The sequence below is a fragment of the Symphodus melops genome (genome assembly GCF_947650265.1).
Source record: "Symphodus melops genome assembly, chromosome: 5".
NCBI lineage: Eukaryota > Metazoa > Chordata > Actinopteri > Labriformes > Labridae > Symphodus > Symphodus melops.
Window position 1 is genome coordinate 14,921,379 of NC_136695.1, and position 13,545 is coordinate 14,934,923.

At 40.6% G+C, this 13,545-nt stretch overlaps 2 protein-coding genes across 3 annotated transcripts in view; one reads left to right on the plus strand and one right to left on the minus strand.

Moving 5' to 3' along the window:
- Nucleotides 1-13,545, plus strand: part of irx2a (iroquois homeobox 2a) — a 299,071-nt gene that overhangs the window by 145,210 nt on the left and 140,316 nt on the right. The window lies entirely within an intron of this gene.
- irx1a (iroquois homeobox 1a) lies at nt 5,731-10,903 on the minus strand. Of its 2 annotated transcripts, none has more exons than XM_079343173.1 (4): nt 10,287-10,903; nt 7,964-9,050; nt 7,597-7,672; nt 5,731-6,520 (listed from the first exon to the last, which is right to left on the minus strand). In XM_079343173.1, the coding sequence occupies exons 1-4, from the start codon at nt 10,527-10,529 to the stop codon at nt 6,463-6,465; spliced, it is 1,464 nt and encodes a 487-aa protein (XP_079199299.1). In that variant the 5' UTR covers nt 10,530-10,903; the 3' UTR covers nt 5,731-6,462. The 2 variants fall into 2 exon arrangements, with proteins under 2 accessions (XP_079199299.1, XP_079199298.1); XM_079343172.1 differs by having other exon boundaries at nt 5,731-6,538; nt 10,287-10,902.

Here is a 13,545-nt window from a genome sequence, read left to right on the forward strand (position 1 = left end):
TGGAGAGCAACTCAATTCTGAAAGTATTGTTTAAGTTGTCTGGAATCATACTCTTAAGTCAGGCGGTCAAACAAATTAGTTGTCACGATTAATCAAAATCATATTGATTAGAGATAAATCACATTTTTCTTTTTTGCATTTTATTCATGGTGGTTTTATATAAAACACAAGCTCTCTGACAACAGATTATTGAGTCACGCAAAAACTGATGATAAGAAAAATAAATAATGAAATCATTTTAAATTAACTGCAGTTAAGCACTTTGAGTAAATTTACATGCAAATGCCAACTTTTACATGCTCACACACACACACACATAACCTATCCCATTTTTTAATCACGATTGAAATTCCATTTTGCTTGGAAAAATTCAATTGTTAGGCCTTTATTTTGAATTTATACTGTCTTAAGCTGAGAGTGCTTTACTCGCTGTTTGAATTCCTCCATGATTTTATTTTGAACTAAAGTAAGGACGTTCTGGTAGAGTGAAGGTTATGGCATAACTATGAACACAAATTGTTTCTTTCTTTTAAATCAAGCAAAAAAAAACAACAAAGTATGAAGTCACTTAATTTCAGGTTACTTTTTGTCTTAGATACATTTTGATAAACAAATCAAAATTTATAAAATAAACAAATGAGTTCACGAAAGTAAAAAAGGAAGAAAAGTATGTGTGGCTTAAAGCAAGAGTTGAAAAATGGAGAAAGGATTTTACATTAGTAGGACTGAAACATGGTGAGTTGCATTTGATATCACCTTCTGCACCGCACATGTGTTCAGAGGGAGGGTGAGACAGAAAAGCGTCCCTTACTTGATGGAAATTCTTGTGCTTCAGCCACAGCTGCAGTGTGACACTTCAGATGGCCGCGCTTCCCTTTGTACAACCCTCCTGGAATTAGCCCAAACCACAATGGCATCACATCAGAAAAGACGGCAGGAAAAAATCAGACTTTATTATCTGTCTGTGAAAATATCTTTGCATCGAGGAGAGGGGGCACGAGGCCCTTGGCTTCCCTGCCAGGTCTGCCTGGATTGTATCATTGAAAACACACATAAACGCACACACTCCCAACTGTCTTCAGATAAATGTCAGCTAACCCTCTGTTATGATACCTGTACTTAGGGATGGCTTGGCACAGTGTTGAAATGTAAACACTGCTACACTTCTCGTTTCCTTTCTCTTATGGCTCTCATTTTAAGACAATAAAAACAATCATTTTCTACACATCGCAGGTCGATCTATCGTCGCTATAAACTTCTTTTTTTTTTTTTTCCTGCTAAGAAATTGTTGGAGAACATTTATATTCTCAAATTGATTCTACATCTGAAGATTCGGCAGGAGGACACATTGTTCAACGCGGAAGCAAACTCTGCTAACAAAGATGTAGTAGAGGTACGCAGAAGAATAAAACTTTCCATCAAATCATGTTTCTGGGAGGGGATTCACTTCAAAGAGATCCCAACAACAGTGCTGTCTGTCTAATTTACGTTTCCAAGTGCATGCCAAATGTAAAAACCCCAATCTTGAGGAGTGTATAATTATAGGCAGAGAATGAATGACTATAAATACCCCCATCATTACCAGTCCCTCCTGAAGAACATGATCCATACTGGAGGATAATTAAGGCAAAATATTTCGGATCCTCCATCAGACTGTAGCAGGAATGTGTGCATACGCATAGTCATCGTGCATGGGTGTTTGCTTGTGTGTGTGTTACAGATACAGCGAGTAGGTGTGTGTGTGTGTGTGTGTGTGTGTGTGTGTGTGTCGAATTCTTCACTAAATATAGTTGTGTTCTGGTAGAGCTGCTATGTTCGGATACTTGTGGAGAACTCGGGCTTTAATTGGTGTTGGTGTCATTAATGAAAACAGAAGTACAACTCCAAAACAAGTGTGTGTGTGTGTGTGTGTGTGTGTGTGTGTGTGTATTGGACCCTGTCAGTGGCCTTTAAACAACAACAGACACATAGAAATAACTTTGATCAACAAACATGTAGCAAACAAGGAGATAATAATGAACCTCCATGTTCAGCCGAGGTCTCTTAAAATAGACCATTTCAACTATCACATTTGAAGATAATATTTCGAGATTATGCCATCTAATTAGTGCCCCAATATTTGGCAACTGCGCTTTGATTGAGCTCCAAATAGGCATATTGTCCTCCTTGCAGAGAAGTGAAAGTGTTTTTTTTTGTGTTCTTCACTCAGAGTCAGAAAGAATGTTCAACAGAGACAGAGAAAACTTTACTTGCATGCTCTCCCTGCCTCGCGTTTTTTATCCCTTTCTGTCTTTCTTTGCCGATCAAAACGCGAGAATGTCGCTTTGAGTGGCCAAATGAAAGAAAACTAGGCAAACATGAGCGAGAGACCATGTTTATTTCGAGTGTGTCGCTGAGCCAGGCCAGGTTTTTTGTGTCAGCAGGGGTCTGCACGGGTTGTTGAGTATATGTTCTGAGTTGTTGCTGAACCGGCGGCGAGTCAGTCAGCCAGCCAGTTGTCAGGCGAGTAGCGGCTCCTTGTTGCTATTTGTGTTTGAGTGTAGCCGTGTCGAGAGCCTCCCTCCCTCTCTTAGTTTTTTCGACCCTTTTTTCCCAACCGAATCCTCCAACCTCTTCCTGTGGCAAGAATCGTGTCTTACAGCAGCCTATCGCTCCCGGAAAGAAAAGCCTGTGACCAAGGCATTGGTCCCTTTCACTTCCATTGTGTGTCTGAAACAAGAAGCAGCAAAACATGGTGTAGCAGGGGGGCTCCATGGTGGCCCCGCTGTGGTTGCTGCTGCTGGCCTCCACTGACTTGTTGTTGCTTGTTGTTGTGTGTTTCTCTCAGCCGGGGCCAGGGGAGCCAAGGCCAAGCTTTTGTGTCATCGTTTTTCGACCAGCGCTGCACTCGTGAAACTAGATAAATGGATTAGAGGGGCGCAGATATGGGCGGGCATCTTTGAGGAAAAAGACAACGGAGACGTGGAAGGGAGGGGAGGGGGGGGATGAAGGCGAGAGAGGAAGAGGCAAAGACATTTGTGTTGTCGGACAACAAGGGGGTCGAGTCTGTTGTGCGAATAGCCTTCTTCTGCCAAAAAAGACAAGACAGTGATAAACTTTTCTCCCCATGCAGTCACCTCTCTCCCCCTTCACACAAACGCACACTCGCATGAACACACTCACACTCTTGCACAAACTGACACACCACACAATTCAGCACTGAAATGAATGGATTGCCACAGTGTGACATGTCTCAGTTGAAGGGGGAGATGGTCCTTGTTTACCCAACAAAAGGCAGTGGTATTATGGGAGGCCACAGCCTGCGACAGAATGCTAAATTGTTTTAGGGTCAACAACTTATTGTCTTTGCGTGAGACACAATTTACATATTTCCCAAAAAGGTTTCGCCACTCGAGAAAGCAGAACCTCCTTTAGCCTTTGGAAATAGTTTGGATCGGTTGTTTTCCTTCTTCTTCTTTTTCTTCTTTTAAAACAGCAGAACATCCCTACAGTCTGGTAATGACTAAATACAGTTGTGATATAATGTATTGTAATTATTAATTTGAGTTTACTTATCGCTTTAGTGCAATTACCATAATAGAAGCATTGCTGACTGTGCCTAACAAAGGCTTCTTAGTTAAAAACCAGATAATAAAATGTATTTACCCCTTTAATCCCAAAGAGCATTATTCTTAGGCTCTATATTTACATTTAATTCATTTATCTTCGCTCCTCTTTTTTTTTCTAATTTCATGCTCCTTATTTCCTCTCCCTCCTCTGCACCGTGGCCCAGGGCATGCCGGGAAGAAATGGCTTCAAGTGACAGCCTAATTATCAGCTCCAACCCCGCTCATTACCCATTAGACAATCCACTGTACATCCACTTACTAAATGAATAATTTTGTATATATTATGGAAACATAATATTATTGCCTGCAGCTAACGCTTTTGCGCCCACCTCACGCTGTTTCAGTACAAAAGGAATAAATGGGACACCGAGAGGTTATTTAATTTTAGCCCCAAAAGCAGCTCGTGAGAGGATGTCATGTGCAAATGGGCAAGATGGAGCGCGCGGGGAGGGAGGGAGGGGACGAGGACATTCACACACCTGCCTTTTTAAAAAAAACAGCATTATTGAAATCATTCTTGTCTAAGCATGCGTTGTAGCAAAAGAGAAATTGATATGAGTCAAATCAGACTTCACGTGTCTTAATATTGTTCTCTTCGGCTGGAGCTTTGTTTCATCTTCAATGTTTGCAAAAGTTTACACCAATGAAGTTTATATGAAAGTAACGGATGGACAAATCAAGTAGATTTTTCTAAGTTGATATTGACATATAACACAGACATATCAAACTTCACCCCCTGTAACTTTTCTGCAGCCTGGTGAAAGCTATTAATTTATTTTACTTATGACGTAATGGTGTTGTGCGTGTCAATTTAAGCATAAAATCAAGTGTCTGGGAGTCCTTTTTTGTTAATGTTTCCTCAACAGCGTGACTGCTTAGAGAGTGGCTATTTAAGTGACACATATTTATGTGTAACGTCGTTGTCCTGTTTCCGTCACACAGATTTGGTTTAGTCAACGTTTACCATAGACACGTTTCCCTTTTGCACTTCAATGTTAATGTGTAAGCTATGACGTATTATATTTTAGAGTTATCACATTGCCCCCCCCCAAAACAAAAAAAAACAACAACTAATAAATAAAAATAATAAATGAACTAAATAACTAATAAATGAACTAAATAAATAACCTTCTGCAATAAAACCTGGAAATAGTGATTTCAAAATAAAGATAGGTTTATCTTTAAACGAAAAATAACCCTTTTGGACCAATCTGTGTGGTTCAAATTAATTCTAAATAAAAGGTTACTTTTGCTTTTTATATTCCTCTAAAATTTCTGATAACATGATAAAAAAAAATGCATGCGTTTAAATCAAGCCACAAAGCAATACTGCAATGTGTATGATAATGCAGTTATAGTGCAAGTATTTCAATGTGATTTACAGCTTCTCTTAAAGGGTGAAAGCTGTTCAAAGCTAAGCCTATAAATTCCTCGCCCATAGAGGTCGCTGTGATATTGCAAAACGGATGCGCATGAGCCACTCCACAGGTTTAGGCCACTCAAATATTTCACCCTCTGGAGCACACTTCACAGCTTACTGTCCTCTACAAACCTGTCCTGACTTAAACAAGCTAGTTTTTTTTATTTATCTATAGGCATATATGCATGGAAATATTTTTAAACAAAGTTATATAAGAAATCATGTTTGAAATGTTTAAAACAGACTTAGATGAAATTATTTGTAAAGCTAAAAATAAATAACGTAAACAAATCGTTTGAAAATGTCGCTTTGATTTTTCTATAATGAACCCCCCCCCCCCCCCCCACACACACACACACACACACACACCCTTCAAAAAGGGGCACATCATTTTCGTCACAGCTAATTATTGCACTATCCCCTTATTATATCCCAACCCCATTAGGCTGCTGATGTAAATCAATATAAACTTTGCTCTCCGATTGAGAAGCAAAGAAGGTGCTTTTGTAGGCTAATGATCACTATCAGGTTGGAGCAGACAGGACCCCAAAACACTGGCCTGCTCCACACAAGCCCCTTTTACTCCCCACGCCCCCCCGCCCGCCCCCCAAAAAGAAAAAAAAAGAAAAAAAACCGAAAATATTAATAATTTATCTTCGAATCGACTTCTCTCTCTGACAGATTAGATTTTAACCATTTGATTTTGTTTGGACTGGGCGTTCCCATATTATTACTTAATGACCTTCCCAGCTGCTCCTGTCCATTTTCTGTCACCAGCAACCATCTGGACACTTATTAGCACCTCAATGCGTCCACGCTGCTTTCCTCCACAACGTGAATAAAATTAAGCCTGCATGCAGACTGCCAAAAGACCTTTTTTTTTCACCCCATTCCCACCTTTCTTAAAATAAAAATGATATAGACCTCAAGCCTTTCTTAAACAAAAATAAATAAATAATAATAATAATAATAAACGATGATACTTCCGAGTTTTCTCTATAATTTCATTTAGTTTATTAGGCAAAATATACGATCTGGACAAATTCCTTCAACGCTTCCTATTTACAAATTTAAATCACTTGGTATTTACATTAAAGAAGAGACACCAAAAAACACAAGAAAGAGACAAAAATAATAATTATAATAATTATAATAACAAAGTAAAAAGCCTACCGAAATGTCCCAGCCTGCCAGGGCAGAGTGGAGAAAGAGAGAGTAACATTATAGGCGCGATTATAGGCTACACAACAATAGAGGAAGTAATCCATCCATCCACAGGATATTACCAAATTACGCCATTTGTTCTGTACCGACTGAATGCTATGCTGCATTATTATTTCTCGTTGTCCTTTTTTCAGGGGGTGTAAAGTCGTTTTCTATTTTCAGTTTTTTTTGTTGTTTTTTTTTTTCAAGCAAGAAAAAAAAAAGTGTTGATCAAGCAGAGGAGAGAGCGGTGAGGACCCGTTGCGTGGCGTCTTGTGGACTCCTGGCGCTGGAAGGCAGAGAGGATCTGGATAAGGAATAATACAGAGAGGTAGATAAATAACCCCGCAGTGTTTGGACAGCGGGTCTCAATATGCATCTAAAGTGTGCAGGCTGAACGGATTTCATTCGAAACAGACTGCAGCCCCCCCCCCCCCTTCACACACACACACACACACACACACACACACACACACTCCAATCCTGACCCTACTTTGTTTGATAATGAAGCAAATACATTCATAATGATGACAATTTGAAAATATTCAGCTCCCGAAGCACCAACGAAAAAAATAGCAATACAATATAAGCTAAATATAGAAAAAAATATTTAATGTAAAATAAAATCGTTGTAATTATCTCAACGGTATTTTTGCCTGCGAAAAAAAGCAACTCCTCATTTAAAATGAATATCCACTTTTTTTTCCTTTTTTTTTTTTTTTTAAAGAGACTGCTGTGTGTCTCTCCGTGCAACAGTCCTAAAAAATAAGGGGGTATTTTGTATTGCTTGAAACTTTCCTCCTCGATCAGAGCGCTCCCCTGGGCTCCGGCTCTCCCAGGGGTCTTTAGGGAAAGCACACAGCCCAGACAGAGCCCGTTTTACTCGGTGGCTTGATAAGTAGCCACACACTCCCTCGAGGGGAGGAATTAAAGGGGGAGTGGGATGGGAGTCAAGACCCCTGTCACCCGCAAAGCAAACTGTGTTTTATTTATCTTTGTTCATATTATTTTGAAGTCTTATTGTTGGTATTTTAACGAGGAAAAACAAATCTCAAACTAAAAACTGCGGTCATAAACTTGAGGTTTATGCTGTACGTGTCAACCCATATGATTTGATTAGAACATGTATTTGTGGAATCATTCTAGGAATTACACCTTCATATTATAGTCCTTCTCCCTCCTTCGTGCTTAATATGAGCAAAAAAATGTTATATAGAGGCATACTGCTGAGAAAATAAGGATAAATAAGTTCTGTTTCAATTGTATCACTGTAGTTTTTCAGTTAGTTGGGGTAAGAATGCGAGTTTGTAACAATGAAAAATTTATCAGATAAATAAAAAAAAAATTAGTTTAAACGTGTCTCACCTGTCGATGATGGGTCGAAAGGAGGACTTCAGCGTCTGTGTTGGAGGTGAAACAGACCGTACACCGTTTTCATGGTCTAAAAAAACAAAAACACAATACATCACTTTTCAACATTTCATTACTCTAAATATTAAAGGCCCTTATATAAGTAGAATATAATCATGCAACGCAACGAATGATTGTTTTGCATCAAGTAGGCTGTGTGAATATTTATATTTTAAGTGTGTGAGTGTATGTTTGCTGCCTTTACGTGCATGTGTATACAGTCCTTTGTAATTATATTTACAATCAGTATCAATTTATTTCACATATAACTGTTCAGTTTTTTTGTTTTTTTTGCACTTGCATGTGACATGTTATACCCTACCTATGTGTTTGGGACTGTGGGTCTCTGGTGAGGCCTTGCTGTCATTGCTGAGTGCAGCTGCTCCCGGCGACACCACCACTGACGTAGGCTGCTGCTGTTGCTGGGACGACGCTTGATGGTTGTGGTGGTGGTGATGGTGCTGGTTAACTCCCAGAAACGACCTCACATTGAGCAGGGAGTTCTGACCCAGGAAAGCCCCGTTTGTCCAGTTGTGAAACTTTCCAATCTGGCACGTGTAAAGTCCGTGACTGGGGAGGAAAGCCGGGTGAGTCTGGATCTGGTGGTGGGGCGCTGATGGGTGCGTGGTTGCCGCTGGTGCGCAGGGGGACGTGGGTTTCTGTGAGGAACTATCAGGGCTAGTTGCGGTCTCAGCTAAAGACCAGATTTTGGGCTTATTGTTGGACGGTAGTGGAAAGCTCCCAGGTCTATCCGGGGATAAAACTCTCGTGTTGTTGTTGTTGCCGTCCGAGTTCTCCTTACTCCCTGGGTGAAGTGAAATTGTGCTCTTAGATTTGTCAAACACCTCGTGGGCCTGCAGCGCGAAGGCCCGTCTTCTCTCCAAGCTTTCCAGCTCTCCCCCCGCACCCATACCCACTCTGTGATCTCTGCTCCCCTCTGTGGATTTATCGTCATCGTCCTCGTTGCTCTGATCCCCGTCGTTATCGTCGATTTTGTCTATATCAATGCTTTCCAAATCGATCTCCTCATCGTCTTCGTTTTTCTCCGCTTCGTCTCCGCTGCCGAACAAGTTCCCATCCTCCCCGTCCTCTTTGCTCCTGCTGCCCCAGGTCACCTTGTTCTCCTTCTTGAGCCTCCTCCTGGCGTTGGCAAACCAGGTGGAGACCTGCGTCAGTGTCATCTTGGTGATGATGGCCAGCATGATCTTCTCGCCCTTAGTGGGATATGGGTTCTTACGGTGCTCGTTGAGCCAGGCCTTCAGGGTGCTGGTGCTCTCCCTGGTGGCGTTCTTGGGCCTGGCTGGGTCCCCGTATTGAAACTGACCGTATGGATAAAAGGCCGGGGAGGTATGGGCTGCAAAGCTGGCAGGATGGACGCCAGGACTGTCCTTTAGCTCATATTGGGATCCCTTTAAAACAAGAAGATATATTATTTTATTTTTTTTAGAAAAGTGAATATTCAACTTGCACTATACTTAAATCACTAAATTATTAACTAAATTAATAATTTTACAAAGTGGCTCCAGACTTTGAAAGTGCAATTTAAACAAGTTGTACCCTCTCAGTTTTCACAAACACTCTTCTCAACTTGCAAAACAGTACATGCTAGGCCTGCGGCACCTGCCCAATTTTATTAGTAGACATGATTCATACATGACAGCCCAATAACGTAACTTATAAAGTCAATAGGACAAGCGAAAGTTGGTTGCATCATTGTGAACACATGCAAATCCCCAGCTTTCACGTGTACCTGCCAAACTCCTCTCAACCCTCCTTCTGTGTCAGAACACTTTGAAGGCCTAAGTGAAGTTTTCCCAGCGTGCCACACTCACACTCTAGTGCCGAATTGAATCCCCTTCCTAGTTGACTTTTGCTTTGGAAACAGCCCTCAAAACACCTTGACCAGTTTTTTTTTTCTTTTTAGTTTTTTTTTTTTTGCAACGCATATTGTGACTTGCATATTTTTTTTTCTCGATGTAGGCTTGATTTTGTTGCTTTGGCGCAGAACTTTCTACTTATCTCAACCTTAGACACGCTTTAGCACACTGCAAAACTGTTATTTTCTCAAGGTGTATTTAGGCAAATACATTTTCACAATTCTCAATCTCATAAACACATTCGTGACATTATGCAGTAAATAATGAAAACTTACTGCAGCATTATGCTTTACATTTATGTTTGCCAGCTATGATTTCAGAGATTTGATTGTAGTTGGAAACAAGTAACAACTTTTCCTTTGAGTGGTGCATGCCAAAACACTTTTTGACCCTCCAAATATCTTAAAATCCTTCTAACAACAAAATGGATGGTGTTAAATACATAATTTACAATAAGTGTTCCTTCTCGGTGAATGATTTTGAGACACAATCTTATTTTATCCTCACTGACATAAGTCAAACTTTTCATATTTCTAACTCAGCCTGACAACAAGACACTAAACTGTAGAAATCAGAGCGCGATGGGACTATCATTTAGCGTTATTAGGGGAAAAAATGATAACTGGGACGCATTTACATTTCTTTTTTCCTCTTTTTTTACAAGGCATGCATGATTTTGAACGACAGTGAAAACACTAAACAAAAGCAATATTCTTTCCAGCAACAAACAAACAAACAAACAAACAAAAAAAAAACATTTCTTCTTACCATTTGTGAGAAAAGAGCCAGATCTGCACTGGTGTACGGCAAGAAAGCGCTGTAGTTGTGTGCGTACGGGTTGGCGTACATGCCCAACACCGACGTGACCGCCGCTGCGGTGGCGGACGGACTTCCCCCGATCTCGGTGCTCCCTCCTCGGGATGAAGGCGTAAGCACTCCCGGCCTGTCGCCCCCGTACACCGCCTGGGAGGCACTTAGATACTGCGGGTAGCCTAGCTGCGGGAAAGACATCTCCACCGCCGAATTCACCGCACAGCTGCACCGTCCGACAAACTGTGCTTAAAAAAAGAACTGTGCAAAAGAAGAACGAAGAAAAAGGAAACCAGGAAGAGTTAAGGGAAAGTCTTCAAGCCAAAGTCACAGCTACTACAGACATACACAGTTGTGTGCAGTCAAAACAACCCGCTCTTAAATCTCTGCTTCCTCTCTTTTTTTTTTCTCGCGCAAAGTCCGCTGGATGTGATCAGATCAACAATTGCGCTCCGACTGACGCGCCTGGCCCTGAGGTCTCCAGGCTGATCTCTCAGATACAATTTGAAGTTGATGCTTTGATTGGCATCCCCTACTTGAGCCTGCAAGCTCCTCCTCGTTTGGAGCAATGTGGATAATGTGAATATAGAGTGAGCACATTGGCTGGGGTCTCTCTCTCTCTCCCTCCCTCCCTTTCTCTCTGACTCCGTCGCTCTCTCTCTCTCTCTCTCTCTCTCTCTTTCTCCCTCTCTCTCCCTCCATGTTTGGACTTATTGTATGTTAAATGTTCAAGCATTAGAGTCCATTCACCGTAGGCTTTGATTGTTGTATGACAACCTGTCGACACGATTTTACAGCTGTCCGACACAGGGGGAAGTAAACCCGTCATAAGAAGGAAGTTCGTTGAATAAAGATTAAATTGTAATTAACGGAGGAAAGTGGCACTCCACATTGGAGTTAGTATTTGGTATCATGGGCTGTTGGTGCGTTTTATTTAATGCGTAGAGATTAATTTTCTTTAAATGTGTATTCTTTCTCATAGTGAAATGCATTATTTGCAGTCTAGGCTTTTCAAACTTGCGCACTTTTAAAATAGGAAATCGTTTTACAATTGTGTGTTTCTGTGGTGACAAATTGTAAAGGAAATGTTCTAATAGAAAAACGACCAACAAAAATAATAAATGATTACATTTCTGCCATGAGTAATTGCGTCAAAGGTTAAAAGCTTCAATAATTTCTCGATGCTTTTCTTCTCTAAAAGTCAAAGCATTTCCAAAAACCATGAAAATCTTTCCACATAATTTATTAATTTTGAATGCTTTTATTGACTCCTGTTTGGTTGTTCTTTGATTTCTTCATAAAGGTTTAATCAGCCAAATTCTCCCTTTCCCTCTCTTTTTTCCCCTCTCACCCACTTTACATCTGCATGCTCGCGTTTGTTTGTGTGTGTGGACTTCAACCAGATTGCTGTTGTCCTTTGTAACAACAGAGCCACTTCACGTTTCCTTGTTTTGAGTGGAAAGGAATGAAGCAAAGCCAGGGGACAAGTCAAACACCAGGCTGTGAAGTCTGCACGTCCCTGCACGTGCCACAAAAAAACATCCAAACACAGTTTGAGTCTCTAATTTTATCTAAGCGGCGTTTTTTTCACTTCCAACATTTTTAAGTTTTAAAAAGTGAAGAAGAAGAGTATTTTCTGAATGAGAAACTTATGCACATTAATATTAATATTATACAAAATGTTGCATTCAACGAAAAGCACCGGGGGTTTTTTTCTTTCAGTTTTAAGGTTTTACATTTTCTCTCATCTCAGAAAAAAAGGTGGCATATTTCAAAAAAAGTAATCCCATGAGAGTTGAATAGAGAAAAAAAAATCTGCTGTAGTTTTAGGTCACCTCCTCCTGAACCGCTTATCCATTTCCCAGCTCAGAAAAAGAAAAGACTCGGACTTTAACCTCCACTTTCCTCAGCTGTCCACTCCTCACACAGCCATGAGGCTCACGGGTGTGTGTGGGGGGTGTTGTTCGTGTTTTAACACTTCTATTTTTATTTGATTTGATTCTTATATCGCCCACACCCCGAGTCAACGGGTGGGGTTTTCTGTAGATCTAGATTTAATGCCTTAACGACTGAAGCCCAAGAAGTCAGTAGATTTTGATCTGCACCAGATGGCTCCGAGTGGATATTGCCGCTCGCCGAGGATCTGTTCAAAATATCTGAGGGGCACTGATGGTAATCTGGGTAACACATCAGAAAGGAGGGGAGGAATGGCAATTGTGATAACCCGCTGGAAATGTGTGCAGGGGGCTAAATGTGATGGTCGTGCTGGGCTGGGGGGGAGGAGGAGGATGGGGTCTGGGAAAATATCTGAGGAGTAATGAGAGAAACGTTATATCAAAAAAAAAACCAGAAAAAGAAAACAAACAAACAAATAATAAACAAATAGACTCTAATCAACATAGAAATGAATTACTAGTTTAAATAATTTTATATAAAAACAACAAATCTAGAAATGTTTTAGAAAATATTAAAAGGTTCTAAACCTCAATTTGTTTTATGTTTTTTTTTTGTTATAATAAAAATGATTTCCTTTTAGAAAAATAGAAACTCATGGTAAACAATGACACGTGTTGGGGGCAATAAACCTCCACGGTTAACTGATTTATTGGGTCTTGTTAAACTCTCATTACACACTCAAGCTCTACAAGCAGCTCTTCAGCTTTAACCCAGAGAGAGAGAGAGAGAAAGAGAGAGAGGGTGGGGAGAGAGAGAGACTTTGTTCCGGATCCTCTCGTCGTCCATCCCCTTTTTTTCAAAGTCGTCCACAACTCGCTCTCTAGAAATAGTTTTTCCCCCACGAAACAGATGGGCTTACACCATCCGCATAAGTTGCCATATGACGCGCTCCCGTTCGTTCGTGCATACATCCGGACACGCACGCGCACACACACCGTCCTAACTTTTTTTGAATACTCTTTCCGTTTAAATAACGTAGAAGAAATTATCCTCAGGCTGCTCATGTATATGACAACATTTTATCATGTAAATCTACAGGAGCCTCTTCATAAGCTGTTATGGCTTAATGGCTTCATTCTAATAAGTCACTCAGATAGGGGACACTTCTTTTTTTTTTAAAACAATGAGTTTCTACATATCCTGGCTTTTTAATCTTCACCTTTATATTCTTGGTATCTGCTCTCCACAGAAAACACACCCACCTGTCAATAATGCTTTTGTAGTATCCATGTGTGTTTTCATTCAGGCCTAAACATCATGA

Excerpts from the sequence above, each read along its gene's own strand:
- irx1a (XM_079343172.1), bottom strand. The coding sequence starts at position 10,529 with ATGTCTTTCCCGCAGCTAGGCTACCCGCAGTATCTAAGTGCCTCCCAG. Across the intron at positions 7,673-7,963 it reads CCACAGTCCCAAACACATAG|ACCATGAAAACGGTGTACGG; the intron begins GTAGGGTATAAC and ends TTGTTTTTTTAG. Across the intron at positions 6,539-7,596 it reads TTTCGACCCATCATCGACAG|ATCCTCTCTGCCTTCCAGCG; the intron begins GTGAGACACGTT and ends TTCCTTATCCAG.